The 16,214-nt window shown below is 51.7% G+C and overlaps 1 protein-coding gene across 3 annotated transcripts in view; it reads right to left on the bottom strand.

The window, feature by feature from the left end:
* The window catches only part of SNAP47 (synaptosome associated protein 47), a 41,957-nt gene that overhangs the window by 7,744 nt on the left and 17,999 nt on the right, over positions 1-16,214 (bottom strand). For 2 of the 3 annotated variants that reach the window (XM_032848481.1, XM_032848480.1), the window contains exons 3-4: positions 9,924-10,414; positions 3,074-3,198 (exon numbers count right to left, since the gene is read on the bottom strand). In XM_032848481.1, the coding sequence (XP_032704372.1) occupies positions 3,074-3,198; positions 9,924-10,414 (616 nt within the window). The remainder of the gene's footprint in view (positions 1-3,073; positions 3,199-9,923; positions 10,415-16,214) is intronic. The other variant, XM_032848482.1, reaches the window with a different exon arrangement.

The following is a 16,214-nucleotide window of genomic DNA, read 5'->3' as shown; positions in this document are numbered from 1 at the left end:
TCCTGCCTATGGAGCATCACACGTGGACGGCACAATGGCGGCGCTGCCTAAGCTCAGGTAAGTCCAAATCCACGACCTGAACCCTGGGGCCCCGCGCTGCACCCCCGCCATGGGGACCGCGACCCAACGCCCGGGGTCCCTGCGCCACCCCACCACAGAGGCTGCAACCCGAAGCCCCGGGTCCCCGTGCCGCGCCCCCGCCATAGGGACCGCGACCTGACGCCCCGAGCGCCCGTGAAGGACAGGAGCGCCTACCGGCCCCCGTCCTATGCCGTGCTCACTGTTTCTTCAGGTCTGGGGTGCGGAAAGGCAGAGGCGGGACGGGACAGAGCAGTGAGGGGAGAAGTCTGGGAGAGAAGCTGGGGACACTGGGATGCCCTGAGGCAACAGGAGCGACATAACCAGGGGCGGGGACAGACACAGATTTCGTAACGAAGCGGCAGCAGCAGCTCCGAGGCAGGACGGGCACATCAGACCAGAGAGGGTTCAGGGCGCTCTGCCAAACCCATCCCAGCACATCCACTTCCTTTCCGGCCACCGACACCACACGCCCTCCCCGTGGCTGGCAGACGCTGCAGTGACGGCTGCCGAGGCTCTGTGTGGTGGGAGCTGGCACAGGCAGGGAGCACACTGGCCCCGGGGCAACCACAGCCAGTCGCGTCTCTCAGCATCCCACTGCAGGGCAAGTCACCAGGACCCATTTCCACGTAAGGACGGTAACGGCATCCACCACAGAAACCACAGCGGAACGGGGGGGCGGTTCTTACATTTCTGTTTTCCCCAGAAATTTACCTCATTCCTACTTATGCTAGAGCTTCAAGTGCACAGCTAAGAATTCTTCTCTAAATAGGAACCATGTGTTTTACCTTCAGGAGACCGTCTCTGGGCGGACTGCACTGTCCTGCAGGGAGCAGGACGGGCAGCCAGCCGATGTGAATCCCTGCTCTCCCGCGGCGGCACGCCCCAACCCCACGACTCAGGGTTCGCCACTTCCCCGGCCTGCGTTCAGTGTCCTGCTCGCGGCCTCTGCTGCTCCCAGCATGAACGCAGAGGGCTCAGGGCCGGCCCCACGGTCACTCTCTCGTGCACACAGCAGCTCGTATCTTCATCACGACTGCTGCCGTCTCAACTCGTAGGGCAGAGACCGCTGGTTTGACACAAGGGCCCTCTCAAGCTGCACAGCCTCCACCAGAATTTACAGAGAGAATCCTGACATCTCCCACACAAAGCCATGGGATGCCTTTGCACAAGGGTGGGCAAAGGGCCCCCAATCCCACCAACCTGAGGCATGCTGGCTCACATCCACCCTCAGGAGAGGGGAGCGCTTCCTGCAGAGGACGAGGGTTTGTCAAGCCCCCAAGCCATGTTCTGGGGTTAGTAAGCTGCAGAAGCTGCTGGCTGCAGAGAGGAAGCAGCGTTTTTGTGGGTCGTCACTCAGAGTGACTAAGTTAGACCGGGGAAAGAGTGACAAATCGTGCATATTTAACATATCCCATAGCAAAGATGAGTGCTTTTTTCCAGAAAGGAAAGGGCCAAGCCTAAAGGAGGCAATGCTGATGCAGACACGTCGGGAAGACTTCTTTAAAAACATGTGGTTAGCCACACGGTCCCCCTGTGCCCTGGTGGGAGTCTGTGGCACCATGAGGACAGGGCCTCCTCGCGCAGAGCCTGGATCCGCAGAACCCCTGAGCAAGGAACCAGGGCAAACCAAAATCTCAACGGAGAAACAACGGAGTTTCCCTACAAATACACTGAGAAGCAAACGGCAAGGACAGAGGGAAGCCATACCCTAAGACGGTCTTCGCTGAGCGGCCGGCACAGGCCTCAAGCGGGCTGTGAGCCAACAAACACGCAGCACGTGTCCTTGAACCAGACAGCTGGTGTCTGATGACCTGAGGCAAGCACAGCGCGGCGTGGGGCTTTTTAACATTTTCTACGTTCTAAAGATGTGCACGGAGGTCTGCGTGAGTGACGGGACACAATGTCTAGGCATCTACTTCAGAACTACTTGAAAAGGAAAAAGCAGCAGCACTGAACCATCCGGCCACAGGCTGAAGAGCACCCGAACGTAGTTCTATCAAACAGTGTTTCGATTTCTACTTGCTGGACACACAGTGGCAAGCATCCTCAGGAACCCACTGTCAGGCCCTTGAGAGACACCGCGGAGAGTGAGCATGTTCTGTTGTACGTGTTTACGTGTACCTGTGGAGCCCACACAACGACAGGCCCGCAACACACACAGCACGCACAGGGACACAGGCACCGTACACACACGGATAGACACACGGACACACAGCGTGCACGCGGACAGACACATGCACAGTACACACACAGACACACACATAGCACCCACATGGGTAGACACATGCATAGCATGCACACACACGGACAGACCCGCAACATGCATAGTACGCACACAGACTGACACACACACATGCACAGCGTGCACGCAGACAGACACACATACCATACACACACAGCACACACACAGATAGACACATGCATAGCATGCACACACACGGACAGACACGCAACAGGCACAGCACGCACGTGGACAATTACACAGAATACACATGGAGAGACATACGCACAGCACGCACAAACGCGGATATACATGCACAACATGCACACAGACAGACATACAAGCACAATACACATATGGATGCACGCACACTATGCACACAAACACCTACATGGACACAGCACATGCACAGAGCACACACACGTGCACACATGTACCTCGACCACACACGGGGACGGCACACACATGCACAGAAAGCCACCATGTGCCTGCATATCCCGCACTCACACAGCCCACATGTACATGGGAACATGCACACACTCTAAAGGGGGATGCAGCCACAGGCCGAGCGCATGCGCATGCCAGGAAACACAGGAGCTTGGACTGGGCACCGCTCTTGCTCTATGTTCTCCAGCTCCAGAGAGGACAACAAAGCGGGTGGGCACACGGCAGGCCCTGTTGATGAGGGGCCAGCATCAAGCAGCAGGGAGCCGTGTGCAGGCAGGCAGGAGCCCCATGCAGGGGCACAGTGGCCCCGTGAGTGCACAGTACCTGTCTTAGCTCCTGGGCCTCCCCGTCGGAAACCAGCGGCCCACTCATCTGCAGTGGAAGCAGCTGGGCCTCCTGGCTCGCCAAGCAGGGCTCGCGGTGCACAGCATGGTCCATCAGCCCAGACGCTGGAATGGAAAACCAAAGGGCAGTGACATCGTCTGGACGTGTGAACCACGGGAGAACTTTCAGACCTCCCATGGGAGGCCGGCAGGGCTCTCCGGACAGATGCAGTGTTTCCAGCTCACCCACGGTCTGGCAGGACTCGGCTCTGCTATGCTGAGCTGGGGTAGGGGCTGCCTATGTGCCCTCAGACCCCTGCCCACGCTGCCTCCACACCCTGCTCTGATCGGAGCAGCACGGACTGGGCTCTGGGTTTGGCTCCATAACTGCTCTCGCAGGAAAGGGCCTTCATCCGTGTGCGGACATTTCTCTTCTCTGGGGCAAAGGGCTATAGGTGGGAGCCTGGAGAAACGCACACAGAACACCCTGCTGGAAACCGCGGCATCATCTTGTCCCCCACACAGTGCTGAGGCTGTCTGAGTGCAGGAAAGGGCCAGCGGGCTGGGCCAAGCCACGCTGGCTGTGTGGCTGCACGGATGCGGGGGTGCGTCAGAGCCCTGCACATGGCCAGACCCCGCTCAGGGGTGTTCCCAGGCACAGGGCACCTGCACCTAGCCAGGCTCCCCAAAGGGTGGAAGGGCAGCCTGGAGATGCAGTGATAACCAAGGGGATCTTGGAAGCGGCCGTGGTGTGCGACCCGTCCTTTGTTTCAAGCGCTGACTCGAACCCCAACCCTGGCACCACAGGGCCCAGAGAAGGGCCTGCGCCTCCCCCAGGACACAGCACAGCCACGTCCATGGACAGCGATGCCGGGAGGCAGATGGCTGTCCGGAGGCCGGACCAGCTCCTCTGAGCACGTCTCTGGTCCTGAGCAACGGGAGGCCCAGAGGGCCCATAGGACCCTGGCGGCAGGGAGCAGAGCTGCGTGATGAACACACCATCAGGAGAGGAAGGACCAGGCCTGAAGAGCAGGAGCCCGACTGGCCATTCCCGGCGCACAGATATACCCCTGCTATGCTCATTTCTCAAAGTAATCCCTGAAGACGGCCTGGCCGAGCAAAGAAAGCCTGGCCTCGTCCAGGAGAGATGCAGGCTGGAGCGAGGAAGACACGGGGTTCTCAGGGTCCTGCAGCGGAAGAGGGACCAGGCCCGATGCAGAGCTTGGGGACTGGTGCGTGAGCAAGAGCTGTGCAGAGGCAGGACCCCAGGTCCCAGCCTGCCTCTGCTGGAGGAGGCGGTGTGCAGAAGCCCCTCTGCTGTGTGTGTGCCCTGGGAAAGCCTACAGAGACCCGCCACACCGCAGGTGTATTCAGGCAGCCAGAGAAAACCCCTACTGTACACCATGCACACGGATGTCTGCTCGTCTACGTCCTTCTGTAAGAAAAATAAAAGCTGATCGCAGCCCAGCAAACTGATGTCACAACCTGTGTTCTAAAACCTCAAAGCTCTGTCCCAGTCTGGCTCCCTAAAGGCTTTTCATTAGCAAGGAACTTTTGCAGCACGCAAATCAGCACTGTTCAGCCTCAAGGGATCTAAATGTCACTACCTAAAACGTTACACAACGACAAGCACTTTTCTGAAACCGTCAGAGCGAGCTGGAAGACATGATGGCAGAAATAGCAAACGCAGACGTGAACTACCAGCTATTATTAGCCTCAAGAAAAGGCCAACCCATGCCCACGACGTTAACCAGTCCTTGGTGCTAATGCGATGACAAACACTGGTTCCACCTCCCCACTTGGCCTTGGCCCTCCCCTTCCCTGCTTTCTACTCCCCAGGCTCATGGACTCCTGCTCCAGCCAGCCTGGCAGCCCATCCTTGGAGGCTCACACACCATCCCCAGTCCCCATCCCTAGCTCCCCATCCATGGCCTGCTAGTACCCTGTCCCTGGCACCCTGTCCCCAGCCCCCTGGTCCTCTGTCCCTGGCCCACCGCCACTCTGTCCCTGGCCCCCGGGGCCCTGCCCGCCGTGCTCCTCATTTGCACACATCACACACGCAGACGGCCCCCAGCACAAGTGTGATGGCATGTCCTCCACTCTGCGGCTCCATGAGCGACAACCTTCCCTCGTCTGTCCTGCCATCATTCCGCTTGCACACCTCTGATATTAACATGCTTGGTACCGCACTGCTTCTCTGAGACCAAGGCCCGCGTCTGACTCACACGTGGGCCTGGCCCTGGGCCCCTTTAGCACTGCTGTGCTTTCCATTCCAAGACCCAGAGCTATCTTCCAGAGGGACAGGCTGATATTTCTTTGAATATTTAACGGAACAGCTTTTGCTGAGGCAGAAGCCCAAACAGAGAATCTTTCTTCCCGGAATACACAGAGTCACGGTATCTTTCACGGCCAGCAGGATGACACCTGGCATGGAGCTGGCACCCCCGGTGCTCTGCACTGAGACCTGAGTCACGGACTCAGTTCAACGCTGTGAGCCATCTTCTGAAAACATCGATTAAGATGGTTTCTGTCTCTAGAGCCACGAATAATCACAGTCAAACACAATCAGCACAAAGTGTTCAAGCTGCAAGGGGACTTACGCGTGATCTCACTTCCTGGGAACAACAGCTGGGCTGGCAGGGGCATCTGCAGATGCCAGTGTCCTTTGTGGACAGGTCTGCATCCGAGCAAGAACTCCCCAGCCCACTCTCACCCAAAGCCTGTCTGCCCACGGGACCATCTTCCTCCTTGTCCCTGGGACCCGAAAGCCTCATCCATGACACAGGGAAGGAAATGCCTACCTTACCCAGGGACAGACCCAGAAGCTTAGAGAACTGGGGTGGGAAGCCCTTTCCACAAAATCCCAAGTGCCCAAGCCCTCAACACTGTAGGAAGGTAAGAGAGAGAGCAAGCCTACTCAGCAGAGAGAAAGTAAAGCCCTCGGCAAATGTACCTTGGACCCAAGCAAGAGTCCTCCGAAGATCAAGTGGGTGAGAACCGACAGCTCCCAAAGGTCCACAGGGGCCAGGGGTGGTCTGTGAGAGGTCAGCGTGGCGCCCATGTCCTAGTGACCGCACGGCTGGGGGGGTCTGTCAGTGGTCAGCGTGGGGTCCGTGTCCTAGTGACCACACAGGGAGGGTCTGTGGTCAGCATAGTGTCCGTGTCCTAGTGGCCACACAGGTGGGGGGTCTGTCTGTAGTGAGCGTGGTGTCCATGTCCTAGTGACCACATAGGTGGGGGGGTCTGTCTGTGATCAGCGTGGGGTCTGTGTCCTAGTGACCACACGGGGAGGGTCTGTGGTCAGTGTCTGTGTCCTAATGACCACACAGGTGGGGGGGTCTGTCTGTGGTCAGCGTGGTGTCCCTATCCTAGTGACCACACCGGTGGGGGGGGGGTCTGCCTGTGGTGAGCGTGATGTCCGTGTCCTAGTGACCACATGGGTGGGTGTGGCGTCTGTGTCCTAGTGACCACATGGGTGGGGGTGTCTGTTTGTGGTCAGCGTGGTGTCCGTGTCCTAGTGACCACACAGGTGGGGCGGGTCTGTCTGTGGTCAGTGTGGTGTCCATGTCCTTGTGACCACATGGGTGGGGGGTCTGTGAGTGGTCAGCATGGTGTCCGTGTCCTAGTGATCACATGGATGGGGGGGGGTCTGTCTGTGGTCAGCATGGTGTCCGTGTCCTAGTGACCACACAGGTGGGGGATCTGCGAGTGGTCAGCGTGGCATCCGTGTCCTAGTGACCACACTGGTAGGGAGGGGGGCCTGTCTGTGGTCAGCGTGGTGTCTGTTTCCTGGGACTGGAACTCCACCACTTGAAGCCCAAGTCTTAAATGACAGTGTCCCCAACGTGTATTACTGTGAAATAGATGTGTGTGCTCCTGATGCCAGGGGCTGTTCTGGGTACTTGAGAGGTGGTCATCAGGAGACCAGCTGGGTCCAGTCCGGACGGAGTACATGTCCCAGTGTGAAAGTGTGGCAGACCACCAGAGGGCGAGTGTTGTCTCTTAAATGAGGAGGTCAGAGAAGGCTTCTCTCCAAGGTGGCAGTTGGCAAACAACAAAGACAAAAATAAGTACCAAAAAGACCATAAAATGCTATGCACGGGCCATGCTGTGAAGTCTTCTTCCTAAAACCGGTCACGCCAGGACCCTGAGACAACATGCAATACAGTGCAACTGGGAAATACTCTACAAAACCTCAGCACAACTCCTGCAAGCTGCTGAGACCCTCAAAGCAAGGAGAGCTCAGGGAGCCGCCACAGGTCACACGGGAGTCCAGACGAGGGTTCCGGGACAGCAAGCACGGGGGGATCTGGAGAGAAGGCGGACAGGCTTGCTAGCTGTGACAGAGAGGATGGCAGCCGCAGGGGACCATCCTCCCAGCTCGTCCCCAAGCCTGAAAATACCCTACTTTAAAGGTGCTGTACACACAAAGAGCCATTTTCCGCTGCTTTTCCCCGGGGTGGATGCAGTCCACCAGTGTCATTCCCAGCCCCTGAAGCCCAGGAGACCCTGGCGCCTGCCCCTGGCCGATCCACCTCCACCACGCAGGACTGGAGGTCTCTGGAAAGTTCTCCAGACGCTGACTCAAGGCAAACCTGAGTTCCGTGGCAACACTGCCACCTGCTGGCCACGCATTCTACCCAACTGGCTTATGGAGGAGAGGCATCTGTTTCTGAGAAGTCAAGTCATGGTTTCCACCTCTACGGCCTCTGTTTTCCAGCGTGGGAGAGGGAAAACACCGGTGCTGGCAAAAAGCAGCAGGAGAGACAGAGAGGGCCTGCCCAGGCCTCCCGCGGAGCCCTCGGAAAGCCGGACACTGTCCCACGTGTTGGCCTCCTCCCTGCTTCCCCTCCTCCCCGCCAAATACCCCCATACTCCGGAGGCAGGGTGCCTCACTGAGGGAGGATGGCACCTCTCGGTCCACGTAGACAAGACACACTGTGGGAACCCCCCTGCTCCCGCCCCCGAGGCTCAAGTGAGCACCAGGGTGAACACCCATCTGTCATCACAGTGTGGTCCGGTTCCCTCCGCACCCACACCGTGGTCTGTGACGGTGATGGGTGAGGCCACACATTCCCAGTCCAGGTCCTGCTGGGAAGGTGTCTGAGGATGTGGTGAGGGCCCCGCACCGGCTGACCTTCTGTGAGGGAGCCTGTCTGTGCCCTCCCTGAGGAGGAAGATGTGCAGCCCGTGTGCCCTTCCCGACGGCGGGCCCTGAGGAACCTGCACTCACCTGGCTTCCTGCCGGGGGGCCGCAGTCCTGGCATGCACCTCCCACCCTCCCTCCCTGTCTGCACCTGGACACGCAGGGTCACAGCGGGCCCAGCAAGCCTCTTCTCCCCTGTATGGTATGTGCTTCCCCTGCCACCTGTCTCGTGACACCCTGTGCCGTGTCCTCTCTCTGGAACCACCCACGGATGTGCTGGAGCTCCGTGAGAACAGGATGGCAAGTGCCTGGCCCAGGGAGTTCCCCATAAGCACTGGCAGAATGAACAGCTGGTGCGCTACCAGCCCTGGGGCTCCTCACGGCCCAGGCCCCTCCCAGAGAAACGGGAGGGCGGGGGCAGCCGATGTCCTGCCTGGGCCTCTCTCAGGCTCACTGCGACTGCCCATCCTTCTCAGCCCCTTTATGCGCTGCCCAGTGCCGCCTTGAGAAAAGGGCCAGAGAAAAATCTGGAAATGCCACAAAATTATATTTGTACACTAACACTTCCGATATTTTGGTGCTTATGGGACCACATCTATTTTCAGGTACATTTCTTTCGAAACACGAAGTCATGTAGAATAATGTAAAAATATTTATGTGTTAGGGAACCAGGTTACACATTAGCACTGAAAAACAATCACTTTAGAGCAAAAAGAACCTAGAACAGTCATAAGCATACTCCTCCTGTAACAGACATCCAGGATTCAGAGTTAATAATAAGGGAGGACTATTGGCCTGTTAGGATCACGGTAACACAGACACAAGCTCACCTGGGACAGTACCAGTAAATAGGGTATTTTGTGACTCTGTGACTTCTTAGGCTGGGCACAAAACAAGCTGACGGGGAATTTACCCAGGTAAGGATTTCTGTCATGGAGAATGACAATCTGGCAGAGGGACAGGTAGCTTCCGAAGCCAACGGGACGCACAGCTACAGCATGGCAGGGACTCCTACAGAGCCAGAAAACCAAGCAACGGCAGAGCAGAAAACAAACACAGACGAGGCAACCCTCAGAGAAAACTCGTGATGCCCGAAAACAAGCAAGCAGCATCAGACTCGCCCTGTCACCGTCAATCACAGACACGAGAACACACATGAGCGAGATGCTACCTGACAGCGTCCAGATGGCAAACCCGGGATGTCAGACGACCCTGGGCTGGGACCCAGGACCCAGGACCCAGGACCCCTGCTGCAACTGCCCAGCTCCATGCTCCCACAGAGAGACTCAGAGGGACAGGAGGAAGGCCTGCAGACCCAAAGAAAGTATGCCGCAGTTTTCAGAGACTGATTCGTAAGCAAGTCCCTGGAAGGCGGGACAGGATGACTCTGATGCTGCGCTCAGGGGTGGAGGGACTGGCTGCCCAGCAGGGTGGGCAGGTCGGTGCCAGCAAGTCCCATGGAGGAAAGGAGGAAAGCCTCATGTGGAGCCTTCCTCTGTTCTGAAAGGGCCAGCAAGCCCTGCCAACCTCGGGGACAGCCCTTCCAGCCCTCAGGTGTGAAACACACCTGAGCTCTGGGACTAGGGAGAATGGTCTGGAGGGTCTTCATTTACAAACAACGGACAGTCAGTGGTGCACTGCAGGCGTGCCGTGTCGGACCTCGACCTTGGAGACTAGTGCGCAGGCCGGGCCGGAGCTCACTCACCCGCCTGCCAGACGGTGCAGCCCTTCTCTGCTGGGGAAGACATTCTGGCACTTCTGGGCATCAAGGCGCCTTCTAACAACTCCATCTTCTGGCTGAACTGCACCTCCAAAATGGGGAGAGCCTCTGGCATCCTGGCGGATATCAGGCGATAAGCTATGTCTGGCTTCCCAATGAACCGCTGGCGAATGCTAATTTCATAAGGCGTGTGAACCTTAATGTCATCTATATCTTCTCTTGCAAATCTGTGCATGAGCAAAGAGCCTGAGTCATGGATTTCCAACCCCGACACAAGGAGGGTGAGACTTCCTGCTTTAACATGGCACCCCGTCCCCTGGGAGACAACAGCAGGAATTCGGACCACCACCCCTTCTTTTCCAAGAGCTTTGGGACCAGCCGTTGCGGTGCCTCTCTTGGGCTTCGATTCTGCCGGCGTCTTCCAAAGCTTGGAGCTAAAGGGCCACCAAGAAGGGGACTCCAGCTCTGTCAGCAACCTGAAAGCCCAAACAAAACACAGAAACACAGTGAACGGAGTGTTGATGTTTTCTTGAGAACCCCTTTAGCGTTTATAACGCAGTTAGCCTTTTTATAGTGTTCTTTTCCAGAGCCGCCCACGCAGCAGCAGAGCAGGAAGCCCTCTGCCTGCTCTAGAAAAGAAAACTGAGGCTAAGAGCAGCATCTCTTAGGCTTACACACACAAGCCCATAAGCAGTAAACACACAATAGGAACACACATCCTGACTAGAATGCTGGCCTTTTCACATGGGACTGTGGGTAATTCTGACTCAAAATAATCTGCAGTAACCTGTCCTGTTCAATGTGGTAACAAGCACATGGGTCTACAGGCACCTGAGTGTGACTGACCCAAGTGGGGACCGAATTTTCAACCGAAGTACCTGTGGCTAGTGGCTACCGCACTGATGGGACCACCGTGAAATATCCACGAATACCAAGAGATCTACCCGTAGCAAGAAAAGGGAAGCAGAAAAGGAAGAACAAAGGAACACAGATCAAATGGCATAAGCAGAAAATAAAACTCAAGAGGGTGCGGTTAGACTCCACCATATTAGTAATTATGCTACATATAAATAGATGAAATCCTCTAATTTACAGGCAGATTGTCAGCCTGGATTAAAGAAAAAACCAACAACATACAGAGGCATCTTCTTCACAACAGACACTGTGAAATATAAGGACACAGAAACATCAAAAACACCGGGGATGGGGGCGGGCGGGGGGAGATACATTGTGCCAAAAGAAAGCTCTCAGACAGAGCCTGTTACCTGGGAAAAAGACAGACAACACACAATAAAAAAGAAAGTCCATTTGACAAAAAAAGTTAGTGCTAAACATGTATATCTAACAAAACTCCAAAATGCACTGATCAAAAATTAACAAAATTGTAAGGAGAAATAGACAATCACAGCTGTAGACTTTAACAAATTTTCTCCATAATGAATAGAGCGAGAAGACAAAAATGACTAATAAGAACATAAACACGATTCAATTCACTCAGCCTGGTGTTTACTGAACATTATCCGACCACTGAATGCACTCTCTTTTAAAGTACATTCAGAAAAAAGAGCAACACATCTCAATAAATTCCAAGGTCTGAAACCCTACAGAGCATACCATCTGTCCCCAAAGAAATGAAATCTGAAATTAATGACAAAACACTAATACAAATTCCTCAAATATCTGGAGATTAAGCATAATTCTAAATGGAATCAGAAAAGTGAATGAAACAAAATGGAGCGAATGAAACAAAACCTTATGTAGGAAACGGCAGGATGCAAACAGTGCAGTCATGAGGAAAATTTGTAGCTCTCAATGCATGCATCTGAAAATGTCTTAGAAAGGGTTAAATTCAGTGATTTAAGCTTCTGTTCCAAAAAGTTATAAATTAAACCCAAAGTAGAACAGAAAAGCAGAAATCAATGAAATTGAAAACAGAAAAAAGAGAATATTAACAGAGCCCAAAGTTGGTTTTTCGAAGTCATTTTTAAAAAGTAAACCCTTACAAGAAATGATCAAGAATAAAACAAGGAGGGGCGCCTGGGTGGCTCAGTCGGTTAAGCCTCTGCGTTCCACTCACGTTGTGATCTCAGGGTCCTGGGATTGAGCCCCGCATTAGGCTCCCTGCTCAGCAGGAAGTCTGCTTCTCTCTCTCCCTCTGCCCCTCCCCCTGCTTGTGCTCTCTTGGTCTCTGTTAAATAAACAAATAAAATCTTAAAAAAAAAGAATAAAACAAAGAAACTGCATATTACCAATATCAGGAACAAAAAAGGCATCACCATAGATTCTTTAGCGCTTGAAATAAGGGGATATCATATCCAACTTCACACCAAGAAATGGGACAACTTACATGAAACAGATAAAATACTCCCAACACCCAACCTTCCAAAACTGCAGCAAGAAGTAGTTTAAGACTATAAATACCCGGGCGCCTGAGTGGCTCAGTGGGTTAAGCCTCTGCCTTCAGCTCAGGTCATGATTTCAGGGTCCTGGGATCGAGCCCCACATCAGACTCTGCTCAGCAGGGAGCCTGTTTCCCTCTCTCTCTCTGCCTGCCTCTCTGCCTACTTGTGATCTCTGTCTATCAAATAAATAAATAAACTCTTAAAAAAAAAGAATATAAATACCCATAATGAAGTGGCAGCAAGAGAAATTTGGAAAAAATCCCATTTACGAATATTCCAAAAATAATAAAATACCTTAGGGATAATTTGAACCAAGGAAGTGGAAGGCTTGTATTCTGAAAACAAAAACAAAAACAAAAACTGAAGACACAAACAAATGGAAATACATACCATGCTCATGGATGACAATAATTAATACTATTAAAATGTCCACACTACCCAAAGCAACAGACAGATTTAATGCAATCCTTATCAAAATACCAGAACATTTTTTTCACAGAACTGAACAAATAATACTAAAATTTGTATGGAACCACAAAAGACCTCAACTAGCCAAAGTGATCTTCAGAAATAAGAACAAAGCTGGAGGTATCACAATCCCAGATTTCAGGATTTATGACCAAGTTGTAGGAATCATAACAGCATGATACTGGCACAAAAACAGACATGCAGATCAAAGGAACAGACCAGAGAGCCTGGAAATACACCCACACTTATGTGGTCAGTTAATCTGTGACAAAGGAGTCAAGAATAGACAACAGGACAGTCTCTTCAACAAATGGTGCTGTGAAAATGGGACAGCCACATGCAAAAGAATGAAACAAGACCCCTTCTTATACCATACACAAAAATTACCTCCAAATGGATTAATGGATTAAACTGAGACTTGAATCCATAAAACTCCTAAAAGAAAACATATACAGTAAAATCACATTGACATCGGCCTTAGTACCATATTTACAGATGTCTCCTGAGACAATGGAAACAAAAGTGAAAACAAACTATTGTGACTACATCAAAATAAAAAGCTTCTGCATAGTGAAGGAAATCACTGACAAAACAAAAAAGTAATCTACTGAATAGAAAAAGATATTTGCAAATGATACATCTCAGAAGGGGTTAATATGCAAAAGATATACAACTCATAACCAAAACATACAAACAACCCAATTAAAAAATGGGCAGAGGATCTGAATAGGCATTTTTTCAAAGACGACATCCATGTGGCCAAAAGACACACCAAAATATCTCAACATCACTCATCATAAGGAAATACAAATCAAAACCACATTAAGATATGGAATGGCTAAAATTAACAACACAGGAGAAAACAGGAGTTGGTGAGCATGCAGAGAAAGGGGAACCCTCATGCACTGTTGGTGGGAATGCAAAATGGTGCAGCCACTCTGGAAAATGGTAAGGAGGTTCCTCAAAAATTAAAAATAGAATTACCATATGATCCAATAATTCCACTACTGGGTATTTACCCAAAGAAAATAAAAACACTAGTGATAAAGATATCGTATCCCTATGTCTACTGCAGCATTATTTATAGTAGCCAAAATATGGAGGCAACCCAAGGGTCTCTCCACTGATGAATGGATAATGAAGAGGACACACACACACACACACACACACACACCAGGGACTATTACTCAGCCACAAAAAAGAATGAAGTCTTGCCATTTGCGAGACTCCATTGTGGATGGAGCTAGATGGTATTACGCAAAGTGAAATAAGATAGAGAAAGACAAATGCTACATGACTTCACTTACATGTAGAATCTAAACACCTAAGCAAAAGAATAAACAAAGAGCAGAAAGAGACCCATAAATAGAGAAGGGATGGTTGCCAGAGGGGAGGGTTGGGGGAGAGGGTGGTTCAGGCTTCCAGTATGGAGCAGATAAATCATGGAGATAAAAGGTACAGCCTAAGGAATACGGTCAATGATACTGTAATACCAACACAGATGGTAGCTACGCTTGTGCTGGGCATAACATTCACCTGTCAAATCACTACGTTGCACACCTGAAACTAATACGACATTGTGTGTCAATGATACTTAGTTAAAAAAAGAGGGGGGCATGGACATCATCCCTCAGTGAACTATACTGTAGTGTGCTTTCCCCTAATTGGAACAGTGTCTGAAAACGTAAGTGAGGAGTCACAGGTAACAAGGGAAACTGTACCGGCTCAGTAGAGGGGGCCAGTAACAAGACCCCACTCTAATTCTCCCAGCCAGGGTACAGGTGCAGGGAAGCGAAATCCCACCCCCAGCCAGCAGTGACAGGTGTCTGTACCTACTGCAAGGCACAAACTAGGGCCAAGTGGGGAATTGGGGCTCTCGCTCTCACATGGCAGTAACAGGAATCAGTGTTTTTCTTTCTTTTTTTTGGAAGACAGAAGGTGAGAGGGGAAGGAGAGAGAGAATCTCAAGCAGGCTCCACGCCCAGCATGAAGCCAACATGGGGCTTGATCGCACCACCCTGAGGTCACCACGTGAGCTGAGATCAAGAGTTGGAAGCTGAACCCACGGAGCCACCCAGGTGCCCTAAGAGGAATCAGCTTCTTACTCCCAGGGCACCATCAGGGAAAACTAAACAAAAACAAGACCCAGAGTTGTCCAGGATACAATGAAGAATCACCCCGCCAAGAACCAGGAAAAGTTCCTCTTAAATAAAAAATACAAGCAAATGCCAAAACCAGGATGAAACTGATGGGATTACTAGACAGGGATTCTAAAGCAACATCAGAAAAGTATTTCCACAAGCAACTATGGACATGTTGGAAATAAATTAAACCACAGTCTCAGCAGAGAAACAGAAGACACAGTAAAGTATCTGAGAATTTTTGAACTTAGAAATACAAGAACTGATATAAAAAATGGGTCGATGGAGACTGCAGCCAGAGATGAAAGATAAAAGAATCCATGAGATTAAAGGTCAAAGAAGAGAACAACAGAGAGAAAACACTAAAAACAACAATGAGAACAAACCCAAGGGTCCAAAACAAAAGACTGAACACTCATATCACCAGCACTCCAGCAGAAGAGAAAGACTGCAAGCTGGAAACGTACTCAAACAAATATTGGCTGACCATTTCCCAAATTAGGCAGAAATACGTAAGCCCATAGGATCAAAATACACGAATCAGACCCACACAGCATACCAAAGAAATCACTATGAAATTTTATGTTAAACAAAGAAAAGACCTTGACAGTGGCGTGAGAGACCCCTCACCTACAGGAGCAAACCAAATCGAATGACAGCACACTTCTCGTCAGAAACCATGCAGCCAGAAGGAAGTGGCACAGTGGTTTTCAGTGCTCAAAGAAAAGAACTGTCAGTTCAAAATTCCACACTGAGTGAAACTTTTCTTCAGGAATAAAGAGGTAATTGAGTTACTCTCAGAGGAAGAAAACCCACAAAGAAACTGCTGCTAGCGGGTCTGCCCTGAAAGAACGTCTCGAAGAAGCCGTCGAATCAGAAAGGAACTGAAAAGGGTAGCTAGCAATTCCAGAACATCAGGAAGGAGGGTTAGAGAAACAGAGTAAATATACAGGGAAATAAAATACACTCACTTTTTCTCTTGAGCTGGCTAAAATATGTAAAAGTGGTTCTCAAATAGGCACACCAAGTTAAGATAATCACCCTACGGGATTCCTACAAATCGTCTTCTAAGTTAGAGACATAAAGACAGGTTAGGTTCCTACACAGCACTGACCCGTTACATGTCCACGCCAGCACACTGTGCCCAACTGCGCGTATACAACGTAGCACCTAGAGTGACTGGCGAAGGTTCTGTGTGAGGAGGCACACTGAGGTCAGTGCACGGAAGTCACCATGGAGTTCTGAGATAATATTCAGGTAACCTG

This window comes from Lontra canadensis, unplaced genomic scaffold, assembly GCF_010015895.1.
Source record: "Lontra canadensis isolate GAN:19392208 unplaced genomic scaffold, GSC_riverotter_1.0 scaffold205, whole genome shotgun sequence".
NCBI classification, from domain to species: Eukaryota; Metazoa; Chordata; class Mammalia; order Carnivora; family Mustelidae; genus Lontra; species Lontra canadensis.
The sequence above is the reverse complement of the archived record's forward strand: the minus strand, read 5'-3'. Positions and strand labels throughout refer to the sequence as shown.